The 26,356-nt window shown below is 51.2% G+C and overlaps 1 protein-coding gene across 11 annotated transcripts in view; it reads right to left on the bottom strand.

Moving 5' to 3' along the window:
- Positions 1–687: 687 nt before the first annotated feature.
- SLC39A11 (solute carrier family 39 member 11) overlaps positions 688–26,356 on the bottom strand; it is a 352,088-nt gene continuing 326,419 nt past the window's right edge. For all 11 annotated transcript variants that reach the window (XM_070226022.1, XM_023652126.2, XM_023652129.2 and 8 more), the window contains 3 exons: positions 5,868–5,966; positions 3,210–3,368; positions 688–2,389 (listed from right to left, as the gene is read on the bottom strand). In XM_070226022.1, coding sequence (XP_070082123.1) covers positions 2,311–2,389; positions 3,210–3,368; positions 5,868–5,966 — 337 coding nt within the window. In that variant the 3' untranslated portion in view covers positions 688–2,310. The remainder of the gene's footprint in view (positions 2,390–3,209; positions 3,369–5,867; positions 5,967–26,356) is intronic.

Here is a 26,356-nt window from a genome sequence, read left to right as displayed (position 1 = left end):
CGTTTTCTAAGCAGAAAGTTCCTTTTAAAGAGAAAACAGAGGAATTTTAATGTGTGTAGATATTGAATAGCAAGAGAGCGAGGCTGTAATAAACTGTTTTCTCTTCTTTTGGCTTTCCACCATCTCAACTGGTCCCCAAAATTTGAAAATCCACCATTGTGTGAGTCTTGGGGTGGGGGCAGGACCAGCTAGTTCATGGGCACAGGATCTAAGCTCCTGTCCAGAACTTTGAGTGTGGACCCAAGGCTCAAAGAATCAGGGTTAGTTTAGAGCTAATTTCCATGGTGGTGGTGTAGCATGAAGGCACTGCAGTTTGAGTGGTGGTGTCCAATGTCCAGAAACCGACACTGGGGGCCACTGCATCCAAACCAAGCTGTTTTTGAGATGTGATTGGACCATGGTCCCAGACCTCTAGTTTTCTTGGTTCCAAACCATTTTCAAGCCTGATTCTCCTAAGATCCCGTGAGCCTTCGCATTGCCTCCCATTAAGTTCTTTGTCTAAGCAAGCTTGGGTGGGATGCTGTCGTTTGCAACCTTGAATCTTGCTAGCCCTTCTCATCTCAACTCTTTCTTTTGCTCCTCCTGGTGTTGGGCAGAGGAGATGTTAGGACTAAGTTTAGTTAGCTCTTATATATTATCAACCCTGGAAAGAAGCAGCTTTACGAAGGACTAACACAGCACAGGTCATCCACGACAATATCCCTTTTATTGATATTGATCACAGTATGAGGTCTTGTCCATCAGAAAGAAGTGTGCATTACGCAGAACTACATACAAAGACATAAAAATACACAAACACCAACCACCAAACCAATTCATCTCAACCAATCAAACCTCTGAATGTGTCTTTAGTTTTGATCATCAGTGCTTCGGAAGAACATACATAGACTCAGCAAAGGGTGGGCCTTCGGGGTCTCAGAGCATTCACAGAGCAGGGCATTCACCCTTGGAAGCAATTAAACCTGTAAACTCAGGGCAGGCGTTGATAACACAGTGCCTGAATACCTGGCTCGTGGGCGGCCTGCCTTGCCAGTGGAGCCGAGTCAAGGTCCCATGTGCTCCTTCGACCAGTGAGGATGGCAGGCCTTACCGTGTTTGAAGCAGACGTGTTATATCACCCCTGTTGGAGAAGCTGTGTGTAGGAAGGAGTAGATTCGCTTCCAGTCTAGTTCAAGTCATTCTTTAGGGTCATTTCAGAATGGTCACTTGGCTAGAGTTTACTTTAAAAGGGAAATGGAAAAAATCTCTCCCTCCGTTTTTTTTTGTTTTCCTATCCCTTCTTCCTTTCTAATCCTAAGCTTTCCCATCAAACTCCAGCAAAGACTGCTGCAGCTTCAGAGTTCTGGGTCAGGTTACAAGTTACCAAATGGTCAACGGAGAAGGACCTACTGCAGATTCCAAACATCTTTCATTCAGCCAAATTAGCTTAAGTGGCTCCCTCCATGAGTCAATGAAGGGTTTGGGTTCTAGCAGTTTGCTAGTATCCCCAAGTCTCTTGGAAAAATGAAGGCTATAAACTGATCAAAATAAACATCTAGGGGATTTGGACATGATGACAAGCCACTTTGCTCTTGGAATCCATAGAGATCAAAGCCACACTCTGGCCTGTTGTCACAGGCTCCGTGCATAGTCACAGTTGTCCTGATTCCCTTAACTGCAATAGTGTCAATCTTTGCCTTAAAGGGAGAGAGAGAAAGACTAGCTTATTTTCTTCCCTTTGCTGTACCCTCTCCCAGAAGCATCTCCCTGGGGGAGGTATGGGAAGGTAAATTGCCCCTTGGGCTGGCTGGGCCTTGGAAAGTACTTGCTCTGTCTGCGATGCTCCAGTTCTGGTCTAGATGGGTAGAGGACCAATGGTGACAGATCAGGAGGGACAGACCACAAGATGTCCTGGCCATTGTGCTCTGAGTCACCAGGCAAAATGCTTAGGCGACTTCTCTCTTGGTAGCTTGCTTCTGTAGGTGACCTTGAAGAGTTGCCATTGAGTCAAGCGAGGGAGAATGAAGGTACAAAAGCGGAGATTTTCCTGACCTGCATGTCCTTGGTAATCCCACTGAAGAAAGAGTCCATTGAGTGACCCAGCAAAGATCCATAGTTCCATGACACCTTGAAATTCCAAAAAAAACCAACATCTCTCTCAAAAGAAAAGTAAAAATTGTCATATTATAATCAGATTCAATCAGGATAATGAGATGAAAAGGAGAGAAAGGAAAAATGTTTTAACGTGAAGAAAGAGGCATGTGGTCCCATAGAAGCCGACCGTTGTAGTTTCCACGTGCTGCCCTTCCTGGGGTCCGGAGCACTCCAGCACTAGCCCAGGCCAACGTCCAGTGACATCATCACCACGAATCCCAGGATGGAGGCCCAGGATGCCAGCTTCCCATTACCACTAGGGAGGAAGGAAAAGAAAAGGAAGACCTTAATACACTCTGGGACACAGGCTGAAACCTCTGTAATGTCCAATTCCAATAGAAAACAGAATACTACCACTACTAATGATAATAACAATGACCAGTGACATTTATTGGGGATTACTATATGCCAGGCAAACTGATTAACTCATGTAATCCCACAGGATAACCACATGAGGTCAGTAGTACTATTATTCCCATTTTACTGGTGGGGAAACTGAGGCACTGACAAGTAAGTAACTTGCCCGAGGTCACCCAACATGGCTCTGGAATCCATGCTTGAGCAATAAAAAGTAGCAATTTTTTCTTGAAGATATTATTTAATGTAGCCTCAAAATCATCCTGCTATAAAAACCACAATGAAACGAGGAAGAAAGCCCCCCTCCCCCCCGGTACCTGGCCTGTAGCTAGACAATGAGAAAACATGGATGTATAGCTTTGGTTAACATTTCAGAGCTCATCTTTCCCCTCATTCCAGCCCCAGAAAAATCGAGAGCCTGAGAGAGAGAGAGAGAAGAAGAGAGAGGATATACAAAAATAATAGTCTGCTCTTCAGGGTCTGTAGACTTCAGGGGCGCATATGCCACGGCCTAATATCACCTCATCTGTCTCTCCACCCATGTGCCCATTCCTCCTCTCTCTTTCTGTATCAGAGAGCACATTTGAGGAGGGGGTGGAGAAGGGGCAGGAAGGGGTGGAAGGAAAGAAATAGTGGCAAATGAACAAAGGGCAGATCCGAGGCTGGGGCTCGGCCTGGGCTGGGGACAGCGACAGGTGAGGGAGGGGAAGCTCTCCAACCTGATCTGAGCCTCGGGGATGATGTCGTCCATGACCACATAGACCATGGCACCAGCAGCAAAGGCCAGAGCGTAGGGCAGGATGGGCTCAGCCAGCACCACGGCAAAGGCCCCGAAGACCCCGGCCAGAGGCTCCACCATGCCGCTTAGCTGCCCGTACCTACGGAGAGAACAGAGACACGTGTGACCTTGGGGAGAGGCAGGCAGACACTCGACATGCTCTGACTGCTGACTCAACTCTAGAAAAGGGATGCGTCTTCTTCCACGCAATACCTGGCACGGCGCTGAAAGAGCTCCCGTTGTTTTCTTAACCAGCTCCTCTCCTTCCCCGACTCCCTGTTCCACGGTTACAGTCGACACCTCCCCTACAAGGTGCTTTGTTAGAGTTCTACGTTTCCTCCATTGTCTTTTTAAAGTAAAAAAATGGCATCTGGCACACCCACTGAATGTGTACAGTTCACTGGTTTCTAATATATTCATAAGCTTGTGCAACCATCACCACTATCTAATTCCAGAACATTGTCATCACCCCAACAAGAAACCCCTCCCCATGCCTCCCTCCTCCCAGCCCCTGGCCAACACTAATCTAATTTCTGTCTCTCTGGATCTGCCTCTTCTGGATATTTCATATCCAGAATGGAATCATTCAATGTGTATCCTTTTTATTGGCTGATTTCACTTAGCATAATGTTTTCAAGCATTAGCATAATGTTGTCACATGTATCGGTATCCATTCCTTTATGATGGAATACTGTCCCCTTGTATGGATACCGCACACGTTAAATATCCATTCAGCAATTGATGCCTAGTTGTCTTTTGAACAATAGGACACCGATTAAAAGCGGTATGGATGTTTCCCAAGGACACTTGTGCTTGGCATATTTGGGGGTTCAGGCCACAAATTCAGCCCTTCTGAAGGAGCTGTACCCATCCACCCGTGCTGAAGAGGTGTACCCTACCTGGCCTTGTGTAGATTGAGGGCCTGTCCCCACTGCCTCCATCTTGGATTAAGGTGAGATTTCTCCTTTTAAAAAATCCCTTTATTTGAGCTAGCGAGAGTGGGTCTCTGTTGCTTGAAATCAAATGAGCCCTGATTAAAACAGCAGGCCACAGGAGCACTGAGAATTGAGAAAGCAGGAGATAAGCTGGTATCTGAACCCCACAGCTGAGGCCCACTGGCAAAAGACACCTGCTGCAGGTTGAATGCCAATAGGCAAGGAGTTGGGACATCGTCCCCACTGTCCCTTGCTATGGGCATTTGGCAAGATATACCCACCTCTGAGCCTCCATTTCTCCATCTGTAAAATGGGGTAAGGGACATCGTCCCGCCCAGCCTCCCCAGATGAAAGGACAGGACTGTGAACTCCGACCCCGCCCTGCTTCTCCCCGGCCAGGAGCAGAAGGCTGGCGTGCAGGAGACACTGTTGGTGCTGGAGAACCCTCTGCAGGGCCGTGCTGCCTGGCTCCCAGGCTCGCGTGCACAGGCCAGGGGACTTGCAGCTCCTTAGTGTGTACGATTCCTGGCCTCGGCTTTGTCACCTCAGGAAAAAGTGGGTATGACGTCAAGCCCAGACTGGAGTGAGAATTAAAGAAAAGTTTAATCTCAGGGTCTGGACACTGACCACAAATGCCCGGTTCCCGTCCCTCCTCTGCCGTGGGGCCTCTACTGTATGAAATGACAGGCCTTGTGGGGTCATGCAACTCACACTTGGAAAAACATCTCTAGGGTCGTCTTGCCCTGCCCTCACCCAAATCCGCTATTTCGCAGACGCCAACAATGGAGAAAGAGGTAGCGGAGGGTGGAAATAACATAATCTACGTATGTGCAAGAACTTGTAAGTCATAAGTCCCTATAAAATGAAAGGTATTTTTAAATTGTTGTTATTAGCAGCCTTTTAAATGCTCTGACCATCCACTCTAGAGTGGTGACTGTTTTCACATCGCGGTGTTCTGGGGCTCTGAGTCCTGAGTTGAGGGGAAGAAGGTGAGACTTGGAGTCTCTCCTGATAAGCCAGGTGACTTGAGCTGGTCCCCTGACTGACACTCTGAGCCATGGTTCCCTCCTCTGAAGATGGGGGACTCATCTTACACGTCACTGAAAAGGTAAAATTAAGGAAGAGACTAGAAAGCCCCTGGGGACTATGGAAACAGGAGGCATGAGTGCAATGGGCCTCCTCTCCCAAGACCCTATTGACATAATCCTGGTCTTCACATTGACAAGCGTTATGACAGGAGCTAAGGTAATGACTCTCGGGGGCAGGCCACCGTAATAGGAGCCTGGGTTAAGGCATGTAACATTTAGAGTAGACACAAGGTTGACCTTGGTTGTTCCTACCCAACGGGGAGAAACCTGACACTGAATGGGCATGGTGTGGCTGCCCCTGGAACAGTTTTGAAATAGGAAACATGGCCATTTGGGCTGGTTTGTATAAAGGTTGAAGGTTAAGAGATGAGTTTCTTGAGGTTCCTCCCAGCCTTGGGGGTGAAGTTTCAACCAGGTTGTTAGCGTTGTACCAGAAGCTCCAGATTCGCTTGTGATACAGATTCAGATTCAGGTCAGGAGAAGCTGTTCCTGAAGAAAGAAGCCCGCATGGAGGACTGCTCTGAGCTTCATATCAGAGACCCTGGCCTTTGGCAGCCGACACTCTGGAGCACTTACCAGAAGGCTCTCCAGGTGGAGAAGCCGGCCCCTCGCAAGGGGAGGCTGACAGCGAGGCCCTCTGGGAAATTCTGGATCCCAATTCCAATGGCTAAATTCCTGAAAGACCAAGAAGGCACATGAATATGGCTATCTGGAACGGAGCCCCCCCCACACACAGGGGCCCCAGGCCCAGGCCCAACACCATCCTTTGGTGTGAGAGACCCAGGTGAGACCTGTGACAGGTGGAGGAAGGAGAAAGGTTAGGGCATGCGTGTCGGTGGAGAGCATGAGGAGAGGGAGTGAGGGACACACACCCTCCAGCCACTCGTGCTGTCCTTGGTCCCCTGGGATGCTTGATCTTTACGGTGCTACAATATAGCAGAGAACATGCCAGCTGGGTGTTAGCATGAGCTGAGTTCTGCCACTTAGCTGTACAACTATGCACACACCATTTGGCCTTCTCTGCCTCAGATCCTCATAAATAACATGGAAGGGGCTACAAGGGGATGATGACATCTACCACGAAGGCTTGCCGGGTGACCCAGAGACCTAATGCCTGTAAGTTCCTAGCAAGGATGAAGTGCTCGATACATTTTGGTTTCCATTCGCTCCTGGCATGGAGATGGGTATATCACACTTTATCCAAAAGCAACTTCAGAAATGGGACAAGGAAGGACTGATGCAGAATTTCAAGGTGACGCAGATCTCCTGGGTCTGGGCTTGGCTGCCCCCCGGCTCTCTGTGTGGCTCTGGCACTGGTGCTACACTTCTTTGACTTCTTTGGGCCCCTGTGGGGCTCACTGCGGTCCTCTCTCCCTGCCTGTGTTGGACACTGAGCTGTGTGAAATGGTCAACCAGTTGGAGCCAAGCCTTGAGAGACTGCTTCGCACACAGACCAGGTATCAGAGATCAAAGGGAGGAAAAACAGAACGAGATGTCTGCAAATGCAGTATGTGACCCCCAGGGAGACAAGGCACACGTATAAATTAAGAACCCTCACCATGCACCCTGCAAACTATTTTGAGGAAGCTGAATTGTTTGTGTCTGCTGACCTCTCCCTCGCTTCCCGGCTGCATCATCTAAGGCAGCTCTCTCCTCTTACTTCTTAGATAAAGAGGGGCTCAGACATTCCACGATCCAGCGGGCAGCAAACTTTTCCTGAACAGGCCCAGATAGTACATATTTTACTGGGTCTCTGTTGCCACTACTCCATTTTGTCATTGTAGTGGGAAAGCGGCCAATATGTAGATAAATGAGTGTGGCTGTGCTCCAATAAAACTTTATTTACAAAAATAGGTGGTGGGCCGGATTAGGCCCATGGGGTATAATTTGCTGACCCAGGAGCTATGGAAGGATCTGACGAGATGGAACCAGAGACCCAGGGCCTTGAGTGCCCCATCCTACTTAGGAGCTCACCATCACGCATGTGGGAGTTTAAGTTTCGGCTTTGCAGTCAGACTTCTTAGGTTCAAATCCTGGACCCCTGATTTGTTGGCTGTGCCACCTTCCATTTCCCCAACTGTGAAATCTGAAGAACAATCCCGCTTCTGCTCCGCAGTCACAGAGTTGCCCGGGTGATAACCTGGATGGTCTCTCTGGAGCCCTTAGCACAGAGGAGCTGGTGTGCAGTAAGGACCTAATCAATGTCTGTTGTGGGGTGGGGAGAGTGTTGTCACAGAGGTTTCAGTGTGAGCTGGTGATAGAAGGGGCGACAGGATGGGAGTGTAGGACAGTCAGTGTTAACAAGAGGGCTGACTTAGTTCCAGGAAGCAGAATGGGGCCAGCGGGGGGCCTTTCCAAGAACTCATAGGTCCCCTTTCCAAGTCAGGCTCCAAATACTTTCCACCCTGCATCACAGCTCACTCCTTTAGAGAGTCCTGCTTCAAGCAGCTCTGACTTGGAAGTCTGACTTTGGCCCCTCTCTGCTGGAATCCCCACCAGCGTGCATTCATTTCCTCTTGTTGATACTTCTGTGAGATATTTACGTCACTCATAAGGTCGCTCCTTGGAGACCCACTGTGCCACCTGAAGGTCTTTCTGATCCTGGGCTCCTGCAAGCTGGTCAGCCTGGTCAGGTGCACAGAAACTCCTAGGAGGCCCGGACTCTTGTTCCTCCTGGGCTGGCATCCTTTCTCTGGTCACCTTCAGGCTCCATCCCCACTGAGCCCCAGGAACCGCCTGGAGACCAGATCCTCCCCTTGGCACAGAGGGGACGAGAGCTCCTGGGAGGGTTTACAGGACACCTTGATGAGCCCAGAGAGTTCCCCTCCATTTCTGAGTATGGAAAGCTGCAATGGATAGCGAGCCCTGGGGGTCGCCGCTGGGTGACCCTTAAAATCTGTGCCAGGCAGCTGGGTCTCAGAAATATCTCTGCTAGTCAAGGGCTGGCAGTCAACCTTGGCCAACACATTCTCCAAGGCAGCCCAGATCTGTCCCAGCTTAACAGGGGAGAGTGAGAGGAGGAGAAATTAGACAGGGTCCAAAAAGAAATCTGGCTTGTGATTTTCAGGAAAAAGCTGTCGTTCTGTTTCTTTGCCTTTTAGGTATGTACGTGTGCTTGGTAGGGGGCTCTGCTGGGCCAGCCTGGCTCTCCTTTTCTGAGTCCCTAACCATCATTTTCAGCCAGTCTATCAGGCAGGATAGAAGGGTCAAGATCTCCCTCTGTTGTTCAGGGACGGGGATGAGAGTGGTCTTGGGAGCCGGGTTTGGGAACGGAGTCGAGTCTCACCTCTTCTCACCTCTTGGGTCTGGTGTAGGAATCCAGACCCAGCTTTGGATCCATTGTCCAGCCCTGCTCAAGGTATAGGACCCTGACGAGCATGCTCCCACCAGCGCTGGGCAGAAATTCAGCTTTTTCTAGAGGCTTCTGCTATCACTTTCATAGCGCAAGCTGACCCTGAGCTCCTATATTCCAGGGGCAGGGGACATTTGAGATATCCTTCTGCTGAAGAAATGAAGCTTAAGGGCAAATTCCTGCCAATATTTCATTAGCCCTTGCCCTGCCTTCTCCAACAGACCCTCATGGCGGGGTCCTTTTCCTCCAAACTTTTTCAGTATCCCCTCACCACCTGCAAATCGTGGGGTGAATACAATGAGCTTTCTTGACCTTTGGCAAAGCCCCAAATCCAAGGTTTCTTTCAATGAGGAAAGTCAAGGTGTTGGAGCAGCTTTTGTGCCCCTTGTCTGAGGTAGAAATAGCACTTCGTGGCTGGCTCACTGCCCACAGCTGTCACGGTCCCTCCATGTTCACAGGCGTGACCTACCCCAGGCCTAACCGCAGAGTTGCCACCCAATGTCACCAGCAAGTCAGAGGTGGGGCTCCCTGTCCAAAGTCCTCACCATGCCTGGGCGCTGACTGCAGCCGGCCGCCGGGCGGGCTGTGGAAGCTTCCTCCACATCCTGTCCGGGAGCCACCGTCCTGATAAGCAGCACAGAAAGCCCATTCTTCTATCCCTGGCAGGCTGGGCTCCCGCTGCCCTGCCCTGGCTCCAGCATGGGGCTTCCAGCCCAACCAGGTGCCGCGCCCTGGGGATCCTGCCAGGTCGTTCTGGGCAGGGCGCCGCCTCACTGGGCCATCTCAGAGTCTCTCCTGAGTGCTCCCAGGCTCCTCAACCCACAGCAAGGTTGGACCACAGCTTCTCTGCCTTTCCCACCTTCTTAACTTGGCTCTCCTGTATACACGCACACACATACATGCACACACATACACACTCACACACATGTGCGTGCACACACATACACACTCACCCCCTCACACCCCCCCCCCAACACTGGCCCACCATGTTCCCTTGCTCTGCTGTGTGCCATGCACATGTTAGATGTCAACCAGGTGGGGGTGACCCAGTGGAGGGGCTCCGTCCACTCCACGCCCGCTGCTTCACTTCACCGCTTGCATCAGCTCAGGACCATGAATTAAACCAGAGCTCTCAGCCCTGGCTGCACATTCCAGTCACCAGGGAACTTTAGCAAATGCCAGTGTCTGGGCCCTACCCAGGAGATTCCGGTTAATCGTGTGGTGTCAAGCCCCGGGGTCTGCAGATTTTAAGAATGTGCTGACCGTGTTGAACACCACTGACTTAAGAAGTCATCAAAGGGGAGGGGAGGAGGATGGTGGCCACGCCCGTCTCCAACTCAAGAACTCCTCCGTGCTGTCTGCTATCGGGACCCTCACTGAGGAGGGGACACTCACTGAGGAGCATTGTAGAGGCTGCCCAGCTGGGAGCCAAGGACACCAGCAGCCACTTGTGAATGTGTCGTGCAGCCTGCAGACTGGGTGCTTTCTGTGTCTCAAGCTTGAGCTGGGAAGTCCTGGAAGGGATTCTGGAGCGTCAAAGCAGAGGGTCCTGGGGAGACGGGACGTCTCAACAAGAGTGATTGGGAATAATGGCCACTGTGTGTCTAGGTGCGAGGAGCAGAAGGGAAACAGGGCTCAGGTTGGCAGGGCTGGTCCCCCGGAAGCACAAGCTTGGAGCTGACTCGGGAGCAGTAGGGGCCTAGACTGGCTGGCAGGGACAGGACACCGTGAAAGAAGGACAAGTACGCCTGCTACAGGGCACTGGGGCATGGAGGAAGCCCCAGAAGCCCTCACCCCCTCCTGCAGCCCTACTGTTCTCGCACGGCCTCCACACTAACGGACACTCTCTGCCTGCCTGTGGCCTCCCGAGGCAGTGGGGCTTGTGTGCCACTCCCTCCACGGTCTACTTTGGGAAGGGACAGCCCAAATCAGAGTTTCCTTTCCAGGATGGGCTGTGAAGATTCCAGGCAGGATTCAAAAGCAAGGGGAAAAACCCAAGCCCTTCGCCTTCAGAAGACACTGAAGCTGCTGTCTTCTTGTGTTTGATTCCTCCCAGCGGAAGCACAAAGACACCATTACCAGTCTGGACCACAGCAAATGAGTGGCAAGGAGAGGGAAGCGGGAACGAAGGAGTCTTTAAGAAAAGAAACCACAGGCTGTCCCCTGACAGTGTCCCTGCCCTTCGGGGACAAGCCAAGCCTCATGGTGACCTGTCACCCAGGCCCCACCCAGGGAGGGGATCCTGTGTGAAGGGCCGGGAAAGGCCATTGATGGGGAGATCAGGAACAGAGGAGGACAGAGGAGGACAGAGGGAGAGGAGGTGGGGGGAGGGGGGAGGAAGGGTTACAGGGCAGTGTGTCACGGGGTGGGGAGGTGATTCCTGGGGGCTGTGGCACCTGTAGGGACAAGAGCAGCCTGGAGAGGCCTCTCCCAGGAAGATGAGCCCAGGGTCTGTCTGTCTGTCTGGGAGGGTTGCCTCCGGGCAGGAGCTGGATTTGGTTTGGCATGTCCAGACTTCTCTTTTCCTTCCCCTTAGGAATCTGAATTTGCTGGGAAGGGACAGGCCCCGTCCAGCATTAGGGGAAATGAGGGCTGTTTTTAAGGTTCATTTCCTAGGACTTTGATTTTATTAATGCCAAGGTGGAAGAGAGAATGGCAGGAAGGAAGATGAGCAAACATCGCCCTCCCTCTCTGACCTGGGAAGGAGGTGAGCAGCCATGGTTCACCCTCAGAGCTCTCTCATCAGCAGTGTGAGCAAATAGGTTAAGGAGTCAGGATTCTCTGAATGCAGTCTGAGCTTTGTGAGGGGAGCTGGGGGGCCCAACTGCCCATGTTTGCCCAGGACTCAGAGGGCTCCTGGGACACTGAACAGTCAGTGTTGAAACAGAGACAGTCCCGGGCCAACTGGGATGAGTTGGTCATCCCTGGAAGCACCCAGAAACCTGGCAGGTGGCAGAGGCAAGCCTGGGTGAGAATTTTAATTTGCCACAGAGGATGTACACAGAATCCTGGAAGCCGAGCAGATGTTTTTCTAAAAAGGCCTTATCCAACGCTTCTGATGGACTAATCCTCATTCCGACCACTCCATCTCTCACTAGTCCCTTGGGCGTCAGGTCAGTCCGCGTGGGCCGCTCATCTCCAGCCCAGCCCAGTGACGCCCAGGGGCTGGCTGGGCAGCAGGGGCAGGAGAGATGGCCTCCCTTCAGTGACAGCAGCAGACGCTTTGCTCTCTGCCTGGGGCTGGGACACAAAGGGGCAATTCAGGCTGCTTAGGGCCAGGAAGCAGCCGGAAACCCCTGGGGTGGGGAAGGTGCTGGGCTCATTCACAAATATTGACTCCCTGCAGACGGAGTGGGCCGGGTCCATGAGGGGAGCCAAGGAGGTGCAGGCAGGGAAAAGGTACGCATTCATGGGCTTGCCTCTCCATCTAGATGCACGAGCAGAAGCAAAGAGGCCGAGGGTGCTTTTCCACTGCCTCCCTCTGTCCTGGCTCTGCCAGCCGGGTAGAGGCGGAGGGCCGAGGGCCTCTCCAGTACAATACTCACCCTCCAGGCTGCTGGGTGGGAGAGCCCTCCTGGCCCTATCTTCCAACACCGAGAATCCCAAGAGGTGGGCAACAGGAAGAAAGGCCAGCCCAGTGGGCAGTTGCTTCTGCTTTTTCTTAGAGGCCTGGAGGCCCCCAGAGGCCTGACCCTGTTTCCCTGTGGGCTGCCCTCTTATCTTGGGCATCCTGTTCCCACTCAGCCCCCAGAGTTAAAAGTCAGAGAACACTCACTGACTCACTCAGACCACAAGCACCCTTGGAGGCCCCTTGGTGGGCACCTTCATTGTTCAGGCAGAAAACAATAGGGCAGAGAAGCTCAAGGTCTTTGCAGGCGATGGGACATGTAGTGGTGAGCCAGACAGACCTGGGTGAGACCCACAGGTGCACTCTTGTGACAGAGTGCAAGCCACAAGAAACTTGGCCTTCACTTTGTCCGTTAAATGGGCAAAGAACTCCCCCATTTTCAGGGTTCTTCTGCCAACGGGGAATAATCACTGTGAAGTGCTGGGCACAGCTCAGTCAAGAGTGGGTGTTCCTTAAACGGCAGCGACTGTTAAAATTGCCCAAGGTTCCTGAATGAGGCAGCCCTGAGACAGACACTCAGGTCCCCCATTCCTCACAGTCCAGTGACCTTCCCAACCTCACACGAATTTCTTCTCAAACTCATGCTCCTCAACCTTCTTGATTCTGTGACCTCTTGGTCAGAACCAAGGCCAGAAATAGCAACCGATAGCCAGCTGGGCGCCCCTTTTCAGGAGTGACTCCAGGATTCACTGCTAAGCCCTGGCCACGTATGAGGACTTAAGCCACCCATGAAGATGTTTGGAAGGGCCCCCATCTTCAAGGAGGTTACCATCTAACAGAGCTGCATACAGGTAACTACAGGACAGCACAGGACGTGCCAAGGGCCAGAAGAGAAGCACAAAGCACAGGGGGAGAAGGATTCTGGCAGAGAAAGACGATCCCAGAAACCTTCATGGAGAAAGCGACATTCAGGAAGGGCTTTGAAGGACGGGGCTCATTATAATAGACAGAGATGGGGAAATGCATTTTATGTGAGAAGAAGGAAGGGAGTAAGAAAGGTGTGAGATGGCAGGGCAGGGAGTTCCAGGTCTTCCTTCTCTCCTCCTCCCCAAGTCAAAGCCCATCTCTCCTAGACATCCGTTGTCTAAGAATCTTTCCTGCGGATGAGGAAGACTCACAGGCAGCTGAGTCTGCTGGTTTTTGAGGGAAAAACCTGAGTGTTCAATGTCCCAGCCCCGCCCCAGGGGTCCTCCCAACACCAAGGGTCTGGATTCCGTCCCAGGGCTCTCCATCCCTCTTCGGGAGGTAGACCCCTGTACTGAAAGAGACGTGTGGAGGGGGTTCCCTTGAAATCCACTTCTTAGCTGTCTCCACTCAAACCTTTCACTTAAGAACGTCTCGGGCCTTCAGTGTGTGTCAGCAGCAGCACAGGGCATGTGCCGGGAGCAACACAGGGCACCACAGACCCCATTGCAACAACCTGCGGCCGAAACCAGCCCATCTTTTGTCACCACGCCCATCAGAGGGAGCCTACAGGCCTCCGGCTAGAATAAAAATGATGATAATCATCTCTGCCGTTTATTGAGTGTTACTAAGTGTCAGGTGTGGTTGTAAGCATTTTACTTGTAGCTACATGCTTGGCCCTCTCAACCACCTCTTAAGTATTTTCTACCATTATTATCCCCATTTTACAGATGGGGACTCTTAACCACTACTCTACATGCTGTGGGTCCTCTGGGCCTCATGCAGACCCATCGAACCATCGTAGAGAAAGATGGTTACTTGGGCTCCAATCCCCAGCAGAGGAGCGGGTGCTGCCTTATGCTCACTCGCCTGGTGAGCAGAGGTTCTGGCTGGCTCTAGGAGACAGGGAGGGCGGGGCGGAGCAGGGGAGACGTTACCCAGAGACCTCCAGGGTTAACGGGCTCTGAGCATCTCATGGATAGCAGGGTTTCTCAGCCTTGCCATTACTGACATTTGGGGCTGGTTCATTCTCTGTTGTGGGTGCCTGTCCTGTGCACTGTAGGATGTTTAGCAGCATCCCTGGCCTCTACCCACTAGGTGCCAGTGGCATCCTTCCAGTCCTGACAACCAAAAGTGTCTCCAGACATGGCGAAATGTCCCCTTGGGGGGCAAAATTACCCCCGGTGGAGACCCACTGACCTAGAGCAAGCAAAACTTAGGTGAGCTTGCTTTCTCAGCAAACATCCAAACAGCAGAAACTGCTCAGACCAAGCAAGGCGAACACCTGATCTCATGCATCTTATTTGAGAACTTCAGGCTCCATGGAACCGATCTTCCAGGGACCTTAGCTGGGGCAAGACGGATTCCTGGGGTTCAAAGTAAAAGTAACACTCAAGAACCCCAGGTCTCTGCTCCCTCATTCCAAAGGCCGTAGCGTTGGAACCTCAGTGTTGTGCAATTTCAGGGGCACCTCACATGTTGTGTTCTCAGTGAGTGGTGCCCCCTGGAGTTGTGCAATGGGACATTCCTGCTTCAACCCCACCACAGGTTATTGCTCAGTGTAGTGTTGAGTTGTGGGGTTGGAGGCGAGGCGTCCCAGGGGAGGTGGTGGAGAGAGTCATGGTTTCTCTGGAAACTGGCAAGTAAGCGTGCTTGAACCTTGCAGCCTGGCTCTCCAGGCTGTGTCCTCTGGCCAGTGGAGGATGAGAGGAGAATGGCACATTCCTGACAGGCCCCGCTTCACCTCGGCCCTCGGCTCCTCCCATGTGCGGTGAGCGTGTGTGCTCTTGCGTCGCAGGCCCTTACACACTGTTTTGATTGTTATCGCCCTGCCGTGAAAAGCCTGATTGTTCGGGCTTGGTGATGACATCACCGGCTGTCTGTCAAGGTGTCTGATGAGGCTGCAGGTAGGAAGGGACTGGATGCTCCCCGCAGGGCTGCCTGGCCCTACCTGCTCTGAGCAGCTGGCTTAGCACGCAAGGGATCTTCCCTCAGCCTTCTTTCAGTTCTGGGAGGCTTATTGCCACAGGCTGGAAAGATGGGATGACCCATCGTTTCTCTTAAAGTCTGCCGCCTTCCCCACAGTGGGCAGGGAAGGGCCCCAGCCACAAGGCAGGGTGGTGTCCAAGGGTGATTCAGGCCACCACTGGACACCTCTCCTTGCTGAAAAGTAGAGAAGACTCCCAAATATCCAAGGGCTCTCGGACGCCCTGAGGGATGCCTGGGGGATCTCGACCTGCTCAGTCTCCCAGCAACTAAATCCATCCTACACATCAGTCAGGGAAGAGGCTGCCTTGTGCCACTTAAAAAGCACCAGGGAGTATACACCCAAGAGCAATGTGCTTACAGGTTCATGAAAAGACTAGGAGGTCCATGGTAGCCCTATCGATATGCCCCAAGCTGGAAACGAACCAAATGCCCGTCAAGGAGAGAAGGAATAAATACATTGTGTTCCCATTCCATTCACACCACGGAATTCTGTGCTCTGCAATGGGAATGAATGATTTACAGCTACGTGCAACAGGATGAGGCACCTCAGAGACAAAATCTGAGCGAAAGAAGCTGGACACAAAACAGTAAACGCTGTGATTTTATTTACCTAAAGTCCTGAACCAGACAAAACTAAGCTATGCCTTCTTATCCGCTAATTGATGAATTTCACGAAACCCACACCCAGATCAAGAAACGTTACCAGCACCCCGGGGGCCCCCCAAGCCTGGGCTCCCTGCTCATCACTGCCTTGGCCCCAAGAAGACTCACTGTCTTCACTTCTAACAGCACAGCTTGGCAGTGCCTGCTTTTGAACTTGATGTACATGGTCCAGGCGGCTGTGCAGACCCCAGCAGAGGATCCCGTGAGGGTGTGGGTGAGGTGGGCTTGGTGTTCTCATCCCCTGCCAACCCGGCATGTGGAGAGTTCCCTTAGACCCTAGGGCTGGATCTAAGGTATAGGGTAATTCCTCAGTTCATGCCTCCTGACGTCTCCTTTCACTCCAGGTTCTTACTCCCTGAATGCTTCAGTCAGTCCTTCTGCAGGGTCAACATCTTAGGGGAGGGGTTGCAACAAAAACATTTAGTCCTCCAGCACGCAAAATACCATTGCAAACCACCAAAGAATGTTCCAGCATTTTGGCCCTTTCTTCTGAAGAGCTTTAAGCGCCTCTGTAAACATTGATTCCTTCTCTCACTTAGGAGGGGTAAGCTCATTTCTGTAGATGCAGTAACCAAGGCCAACACAGGGTGAGGGACAAACCTTAGAACACAGCATGGGTCCCTGACACGAGGGAACTGGAGCTGGCTTCCAGGCCCTTCTCCACACCTCATCTCTTTATATAAAACCACAGAAGGCAGAGCGAAAGAGTGGCCAGTGAGCGTTCCAGGGAAGGAAGACCATAAACCCAGTGTCATCTTGGCTACTCTCTATCACACCTCACCCACCATCCAACAGGGAATCCTGCAGGGTCTGTCCTCAAAATCTGTCCAGAGTCCAGAGACTCTTCCCGCCACCACTGCGGTGCCCAGGTAGGAGCCTCCACCAGTGCCTCCCTGGTTCACAGTGACAGCCTCCCGACTGGCCTCTTTGCTTCTCCCCTTGTCCCCATAGCCTAATCTCTGCACATCTGCTGGGTCTGCTTATGTTGCTCTTCTGCTCAAAACATGGGTGTGGCCACCTGTTTCACTCAGAGGCAGAGTTCAAGTCCTTGCCCTGGCCTGCAGTGACCTACACGTTCCCACCCTCTGTTCTTCCCCTGACCTCTTCTTCTATTGCTCTTCCTCTGGCTCCTTCCACTCCAGCCATCTAGACTCCACGCTCTTCCTCAAACATGCTTGGTTACTCCCACCTTAGGGCACTTCTACTGGAACATTCCTTCTCAGGTATCTCTGTCTCACTTCTTCACCTCTTTCAAGACTAGGTCATATGACTTTTCCAAGGCCAGGTCATAGAAGATATTGTGGCTTCTGTTTGTCTCTCTTGAACACTAGCTCTGGGGGAAGCCAGCTGCCATGTTGTGAGGACTCTCCAGCAGCCACATGGAGGCACCCATGTGACAAGGAACTGAGGCTTCCTGCCAACAGTTATGTGAGGGAGCCATCTTGGAAGTGGATCCTCCAGCTCCAGTGCAGCCTTCCGATGAGTGCAGCCCAGGCTGAAACCTCAGGAGAGACCCTGAGCAGGGACCACTCAGCAAAGCTGCTCTGGAATTCCTAGCCCACAGAAAACAGGAGATCACGTTTACTGATGGGAGCCACCAAACTTGGAGCTATTTTGGTCGCCAGCAATAGATAACTAAGAAAGTCCCCTTCTCAATGAAATCTACTCCCACCCCCTTAGCAAAAACTGTAAACCAGGGGCCGGCCTGGTGGTGCAGTGGTTAAGTTTGCACGTTCTGCTTTTCGGCAGCCCTGGGTTTGCCGGTTCGGATCCCAGGTGCGGACATGACACCTCTTGGCAAAAGCCATGCTGTGGTAGGCGTCCCACGTATAAAGTAGAGGAAAACGGGCACGGATGTTAGCTCAGGGCCAGTCTTCCTCAGCAAAAAGAGGAGGATTGGCAGTAGTTAGCTCAAGGCTAATCTTCTGCAAAAAAAAAAAAAAAAAAAAGTAAACCACCCAGCCTCCCATTCCCCCTTAACCCTATTCTATTTTCCTTCTTCTTCTTTTGGTAGTAATTCTTACTTTCTAACCTACTATGTAACGTAGTCATCTTTTGTTTATTATTCATTTTGTCCCCCATGTCTGACATGGCATCAGAACAAGCGAGAAATCTTTGTCTGTTCACAGATGTGTCCCAAGCACCTAGAAGAGTGCCAGGTGGACACAGCGATGAAACAGGCGTGCGTACAGATACGTGAATTCCAGCAAGGCTGATGTCTTGTCTGCTCCTAGCTGCATGGAATCCATCAGCGGAGAGCATGTCACAAGTCCCTGGGCCTCAGTGTCTTTAGCTCTAAAATAAGGAGGTTAAACTGGGCGACCCCTAAGCTCTTTCCCAGATCCCAAGCTTTGTGATTCCTAAACAACAACGGCATTATGGGGTCTCCAGATTCCAGGGGCTACAGAGAGAGACCTCCGGCTTTGCCCAAGCTCATTTTCCTGTCCGTGCACATCTGGAAAGCCAAAAAACAAAACCATCACATTGTGCACATCTGGACAGCATAAACCAATCCAAGAGGAAACTCCAAAACGGCTGCTCAGTGAAACTGCAGCGCAGGCCAAATGAGAGGGGCTGAAAGGCTCCTTTCTTTTTCACCCGCAAAACAATCTTCTGGGCACGATCCTGGAAGCTGAATGCTCTGCTGCTGAATAACATACGCTCTCAATAGCCTTCGACTGCAGTCTCCGTCACACTGCTCTCTCTGCCTGGCTCCTGGCCAATGCAAAACTTAGAGAACAGGGAGGTTTTTTTTCTCCACTCCCTTGTTCAGACTGAACTATACCTTCACTTACCCTTGGGGCATGTGGACGGAGTTCAAAGCTGAACACCACCTGCTCCTCCTCCTCCTTCAGGGAGAGTAACTGAACTGTGTGCCTCATGCAAACTGAGCAGGGAGCCGTGAGGGCTGGTGAGAAACTGCTGGCGATTTGCATACAGTTAGACCGTGCTCCCTTCCCTCCCTGGCCGGGGAGAGAAAGCTGTAGTCTGTTGTATGTGGTCTGTAGTGTGTAGTCCGTTGTTTGACGCAACCAGCCTGGGCTCCGCATGAAGAGGAATGGTATTCCTTTGCAAATGAAATGGGTTTCAGGGGCTCTGAACTTCCTGCTCTCTCTCCAGTGGAGCCAAGATAGGCAGTGCAGGCAGGGAAAGGGGAGGGCCTGTAGCATCTTCACAGCAGGTGAAGTCAATGGCTTGATGGCCAAGACAACTTGGAGCCCAGGAGGGCTCAAGCTGCAACAGGGAGCTTTAGAGTCAATGTCCTGCGAGCAACAGGGGATGCTTGCAAGGAGTGAAGGAAGGCGAGTGAAGACCTTACGGGTAGGGTGTCTGCTCATCTTTCATCGTCATTCTTTAGACTTTTCTTAAGGTGCTGGTGAAGAGGCAGGAGCAAGACACAGGAAGTTCTGGCCCTGAGGCCCAGCCCTGGCCCCTCCCCCCCCCAACAGCACCTTCCCAGGACTCAACACACTGCATCCAGGAGACCCCTGCTTTCCCTTCTGAAGCTGAAAAGCATTGAAAGCCACAGGCCCCTGCCTCTGAGTGCAGACCGGACCTGAAGAAAACCAGGCGAGACGCTGGAAAGAAATCTAACACAAAAGAAAGCTTTTCCTTCCTTGTGCTGTGTATTTTCGGGCTTGCTGTCTAGCTAGCTGGGGACTCAGAGCTTTGCTGCTGGGAATTGACTGTGTTTTCTTGGCTTCTCGATATAGACAGCTGAGGGGGAGTGTGGGATGCACGTCCATGAAGCCAATGCCAGTGGGATGGGCTGGGATAACCATCAGCTGGAAGGTTCTCTGCCTGCTGATTTGCACAGCTACTAATGACACCAACATGGTGGGCGAAGCGGCCACCCTAATCAGAGTCACTTCTTCCAGAAATGCCGGGTGCTGGTTGCAGAGGCACCTGGCTAACAGCAACCATAGCAAGCTCAGTAGGCTTGCTCAGTGCAGGTCCAATGCTAAGTGCTGTTCATGCATCATCTCATTTTGCTCTGGCAACTACCCTGCGCAGGAAATGTTACCAACCCATTTTATAGATGAGGAAACTGAGGCTGAGAGAGGGTTAAATATCTCTCCCAAGTTCATCAGCCCATTAAGTAGCAGAGCTGAAATTCCAGCTCAGATCTGCTGATTCCAGAACTCAAGGGCTTCACCCATGTGTCCAGTGCTGCCCACTGCACTCCTACAGAAACAGTGTAGAGGGTGGATCCACCTGTAGTCTCAGAGTATGAGGGGTAGCCTGTGCTTCTGAACAACATTTCACTCCATGAAGTCATCTATTACCAATTTTCCACTGTGGGGAGCAGAGGGACCTAACACAAACATGGTAAAAGATCCCTGTTTGCTTAAAATATTAATGCTGTTTAATGATCTTTAAAACAAAAAAAGGTTCCCAGTATTTTCAAATGAATGGCTGGCTGCTGACACCTGTCTAGTGTCCTTTTCTCTCCATCAAGTCAGCAACTGCAAAGAATTCCTTCGCTATTATATGTAGATCTCAGTTGGCTCCAATGGATGCCCCGGAGGGGGCATGCCTGAGGAGCGAGAAATCTCTGCCCTCGTGGGAGGAAGCCAATTAAACACTCTCACCTCTGGCCCTTGTACTCTCTCTGAGGGGTAACTGAGCTGTGCAGGAGAAGGAATGTTCAAAGTGAGGGAAGGGCATAACCAGCGACTCCAAATGAGCATAAACGGAGGAGAAAGGAAGGGCCAGTGTCCACTACATGGCTAAGGAAGCTTAATGACGTCGACAGCTGCTTGGTCCCCACCTGAACAGCCACTCAGAGACACGGGAGTTCAGAAACAATCAAAGTAGAACCATCCCGTGTGAACAGGAGTTTGCTGAGATGGTCTCCGCTGTATCCCATGGACAACAGCCGGGTCTCGGGGCTCTTCCAAAATGTCAGCGTCATCCAAGACAGAAAGGCAGGGACGCTGCTTTCCACGAAAGAGGAGGAAGGAGACGAGACAACGAAACGCAACTCCAAGATAAACAAACCAATCTATAAAGGACATTGGGGATGATTAGGAAAGCTGAATAGGGTCAGTCTATTAGATAATTTATTATATCAAAGTTACATGGCTTGGGTGGGATAGCCATATTGTGGTTATGTGGGAGAATGTCTTTATTCATTTTTCCCCCTAAAGTTAAATAGGTTCCTTTCCTTCAAGACTTGTTAAATATTTTAATATACAAATTTAATCATTCACCAAATATTTAGAGAGTCCCTACTATGTGCCAGGTACTCTGTATTTTCTTTTTTACTTTTTACCTGGAAATAATTCTAGATTTACAGAAAAGTTGCAAAAATAGTACAAAGAGTCCCTGTGTCCCCCTCATCCAGATTCCCCTAATGTTAACAATGTATGAACCAGAGTATAATGAGCCAAGCCAGGAAAGTAACACTTTAGAGTAAAAGAGAAGAGGCTACCAGCCGGGTCCCAACTCCCTCCCTGCCATGAGTAATCAGTCTTTTTAGTCTCTGCTTTCTTCTTCCTGTGTCCTTACGTCAAACTTGAGAGTGCATCAGAACCACCCAGAGGGTTTGTCAGAACACAGACTGCCGGGACCACCCCCAAAGCACCCAGTTCCGCAGCCTGGAGGGGGGCCGAGAATTTACATTTTAACAGGTGATGTTGATGCTGCCAGAAGCCACACTTTGAGGACCACTGATACAGAGAAATACAGTTATAAGTCCCACATCTAAACTGTGTCTGAGGGAGTGAACCTGATGAAGAGACCTCTGCAGCTTAGGAAGAGGAAGGATTATCTGCCCCAAACGGCATGAGCAACCCTGGGCAATGGGAACCTCATGGGTCCACCCCCACAGGCAGCAGCTGGGTGTGGGGAGGCCGGGCTCAGGCAGGGAAGGTGGGCTCACCCAAAGCCCGAGTGAGGCTGTCCGGGCAGAGCTTTGGGGAAATGGAACTGTGGTTGGCTCCAGAGCCTTCCAAGAAGATGGACACACCCACCCCATCCCAGACACCTTTTACCATGCAGGCAGTAGTGGGGTGTCCCAGCCAAAGCCAGAGTCCAGGCAGGGCCCACCCACCTGTCAGGTCCTGGCCCTGCTGGGGGATTCTCCCACCAGATGGGCATGAGTTCTGTGTTCCAGAAAAGGCTGCAGCCACCTGGGGAAGGGAATGTCCCTCCTATTTCCCCAGACCAAGGGCTCTCAATTGGGTGTGACCTGGTCTCCCAGGGGGCATTGGCAAGATCTGTTGCTAGTTTTGGTTGTCACAACTGGGGACAGGCTACCAACATCTACTGCAAAGGGGCCAGGGATGCTGCTAAACCTCCTATAACACACAGGCCAGCCCCCTTTACAAAGAAGCATCTGTTTCAAGATGTCAGGAGCATTGAGAAGGTGAGAAACCTCGCTCTACACTCTCGCATAGCACACTGTGGGCTCTGTATGTAGTAGGCGCAGCATCAACGGAGACTTGTGATATTGAGAAAATGAAGCCAGAATGGCTCTGCTCAGCTTCTGAAGAGCCTTGAGCCATCCTCCTGAAAGGGTCTCCAGAACACAGCCTAGCACAGAGCCAGGTACTACAGTGTGCAAGGAGAGATGGAGGGAAGGAGACCCACAGAGGGCCTTTTCCCCCCTATGAAGGCCATCTTGGAGACAACATCATCACCTACAAGCCCAGCAAGGCCCACTGCGTTCTCCCCGTCGCCGGAATTCCAAGCTCAATCTGGCTCCTTCTCCCTTAATGCATCTCAGAAGAGGGTTAACCATATTCATCGACCAACATCCCATCAATGGAAGAAGAGGGCCAAATTCCAACAGCATTTTTAGAATACAAAACATTTATGCCTTTTTTGAGCTCCCAGCAAATTTTCCTATAGAGCTCTGTTATAAACGGTAGGTTGGGTACAAGTCAAGCTCACAAAAGCCCATTTAACTCATGTATGAGTAGTTTATAAGGTTTTAAGTACCTTATGGGTTACGTAAAGCTTGTGGGGGAGTTCAGGAACTGAATCACCATTTATAACCTTTTTTTCCTTTGGGAGAACGCCTTCCCTCTGAACAGTGGCAAGAGAACAAGAGAGCACTAAAGAAATGTGTTGGAGATGGAAATACGGAAACTGGAGGAAGGATCCTCGTGATTTGAAAGTCTGAGAATATTCCTGTGCCGTTGGTGTGACGGCAATGAAGTGAGTTAGGAATGAATCGATCCACCAGTAACTGCTAAGTTCCTCTTCTCTCTTAGACATGACAGAGGATGCAACAAAGAGTAGAACTTGACAACATAGAGGGGGCATAGCCCCCAGGGACTCCTGTTCTGCAAGATCCCAGGATCCCAGGATCCACTGAAGCAGAGCGCGCGAACTCAACCACTTGGCCACGGGACCGGCCCCAAGGATGATTTTTTTAATTGTGGCAAAATTCGCATGGCATAAAATTTACCATCTTAACCATTTCTAAGTGTACAGTTCAGTGGCATTTAGTACATCTGTGGTATTGTGCAACCATCACCACTATTTAGTTCCAAAACATTTTCATCCCCTTCTCCCCCCAGCCCTCCTCCCAGGCAGCCACTAACCCGCTCTCTGTCCATATGCATTTGCCGACTCTGGATAGCATATAAGTGGAATCATACAATATGTGGCCTTTTGTGCGTGGTTTCTTTCGCTTAGCACAATGTTTTCAAGGTTCATCCACACTGTATGGTGTATCAGCACTTCACTCCTTTGTGTGGCTGAATAAATATTTCATTGTATGGCTAGACCACGTTTGTTTCTCCATTCATCATTGATGGACATCTGCATGGTTTTCTGCCTTTTGGCTATTGTGAGTAGTGCTGCTGTGAACACGGGTGTACAAGTTTTGCTTGAATGCCTGTGTCAGTTATTTCGGGTTTATAGCAGGAGTGGAATTGTTGAGCCACAGGTTAAGGATTTGGTGTTTGTCTTAGGAGCAGCTGGAGGCCATTTAAGTAGGAGCCATGTGGTTAGAATTGTGTTTTTAAGCATTCGCTATGGCTGGCCTGGGTAGAGGATGGGAAGGAGGCAGGAATGGCCAGTGGTGAGAGAGACGTTAGTTAGTCCAGGTGAGAGAGAGCAGGTGAGGGTGGCAGGGGGAAGGAGAGAAGTGACAGATTTCATCCCCCTCATCTCTTTTGCCCCTCTGTTCTTCCGATCTTAGCTGTGGACATCCACCCACAAGTGAGAGAGAAAAGTGTCCCCCTGAAACCACGAGTGAGTCAACAGCAGAGCTCATTGCAGGCACTGCAGGCGTGTCAAGCTGATTTTGAACTTCTTCCCAGCTGGACTGTAAGAAACTCACCGGCCCCCAAAGAGCTTTCATGGTCCCTTTTAGCTAAGAGCCCCCATTATATCTGAGGGAACCTTCCTTCCCAGACCATTGCCTGCAACCCAGCTCTGCAGTCAGCTCTTCACCTCCAATCACAGGTGATTTCCACCCTAAAGGAAGCTGTTTATTCAAATGGAGCCTCGGCTATCTTCTTATCAGCCCTATTATTTATATAACTGCCTGACGCATGAGTCAATCTCAAGCACGGGGTAAAAGTTCAAATCTGAATAACCTAAGACCTACAGCATTACATTGAGGCACCCATTTCTTTAAAATGAAACAAAATGTCAGCAAACAAAATAAGAGGAAAACCATCCCGCAGAAGCTCCTGGTCTCCCTGCCAGGAACCCGCGCCTGGGCGACTCCTGCCCAGAGCATCGACAGCGAGCCACTCCCATTTCTTCCATCCAGGAAGGCGTGGGCACTAGACCCGTGGACTGGAAATCTGTCCCGTGGCCAAGTCATCAGTGGCTTCTCCAGAAGGCTTTGCTTCAAGAAGGCAAAATCTTTCGGGTGCTCCCTACGTTCTAATCCACCACAAGCAAGTGTTGGCAAAAGACCCCCTCTGACCTTCCCACGCAGCTACTTCTCAGTAGGTCCTGGCTGCGAGGGAGGGAAGATGGGCAGACGAATGGATAAGACAGCCACTCCCGTGGAAGGAAGAAGGAAGGTACCCAACGTCATGACAGCTTTGGGTTTGCGGCTCCGTTTCCTCAAGGCTCATTTGGATAGCGGTGGGGAAAGACTGGATCAGGAGGGGTTTCACATCCAGCACTCAGCCTAAAAACACTCTTACTGGGAGGCAAAGGGTTGATCTGGCAGAAAACTTCATTTAGGTAATCGCATAGCCAGGACACCAACGAGCAGCTGAAAGTCAGAGGTCCTATTAGAGGACAGGTTCCCCAGGCGAGCCCAGAGCATCTGTGACTCTATCCCTTGCATTTTCTTAGGGAAGACTGGGCCCCAGGATTCAGGGGCTCTTCCCAGCCTGCTTTTGAAAGTGGGGGATCATCCTGTTCGCCCTTTTCTACACTACACCTCTAACTGCTGCTGGTGGGGGGCCCTGTAAGCCCCAGGGGTAGTGCCATCCAAGAGCTTAGAAGCTTTCACAATCAAACTTTCGAGGGTAAATATTTGCCGTGACTCACAGAGAGGTTTTCTGCTCTGGTTTTGGCCTCAAGGAGCCACGGGGTTATTTCCCGGGGCCTGTTAACAGCTCAAGATTATCCACAGGCTACGTTCAAAAGTGGATTTGTCAGGCCCTCCGGAGCTCATGAGTCAGAGCCTGGGTTCCTTGACCCACTCCCCGGCCTGGGAAGCATCTGGGCTCCCCACGCCAGAGGTCAGAGGAACGTTCAGGGCACCACATCCTGGTAAAGTCAGCCGTGTGAGTATCCGGCTTGTGGCCTGGAGGCTCTGCCCAGGCTCGTGGGATAGGCATACAGTTTATGAGCGAAGTAACACATCATAAAAGTGCACAGCAAACGCCAAGGAGCCAAGAACCCGGGACAGGAGACCTTTCTCTCTGACCAGGGAAGCTGATGGAGCCACCACCCTGGGTCGCAGCAGGTCTGCACAGCCAGCCCCGATAACAACGGTCAAGGAGAACTCAGTGGGCTTTCCTCCAGACCCTACAAAGCTACTGGAATCTGGGCTTCTACAGGCTGCGTCCCCAAAGACTTGAATTTGTCAGCATGTCTGCAGCACATGGCCTTGTCCCAGGCCCCCTGGGGGTTGTGATGACACGTTAAACTCATGAACCACACGGCTGTCACACTGTGGCCTCTGACTCCAGCTGACCTGACTCAGGATGGGGCTAAGCAAGGGGCAGAAACTATGCCAAGCAGGAAAATGATTTTGTTAAACTCTGCTAAACAGATATTCATTCACTTAGTCAACAGAAATTCACTGAGCACTTGCTATGCTCTCATGAAAACAGGGAACAGACAGCAAAAAGAGCAAGCAAAAAAGCGAGCGAGCAAACACGTCCACTGCCATCAGTGCTGGGAAGCGCACAGCCTTGGGGTCTGATGGAGTTTCAGGGGGGGACCTGACTCAGAAAGGGTAGTCAGAGATGGACTCTTTGAAGAGGTGCCATTGAAACTGAGCTCTGCAGAATGAAAGAGAGGAGGAGCAATTTAGAGAGTGAGCATTAGAGAAAAAGAATGTGCCATGCAGAGGGAAGAGTAAGAATAAAGGCCTGCAGG

Source organism: Equus caballus, chromosome 11 (assembly GCF_041296265.1).
Source record: "Equus caballus isolate H_3958 breed thoroughbred chromosome 11, TB-T2T, whole genome shotgun sequence".
NCBI lineage: Eukaryota > Metazoa > Chordata > Mammalia > Perissodactyla > Equidae > Equus > Equus caballus.
This window is presented reverse-complemented; position numbering and strand designations above follow the sequence as displayed.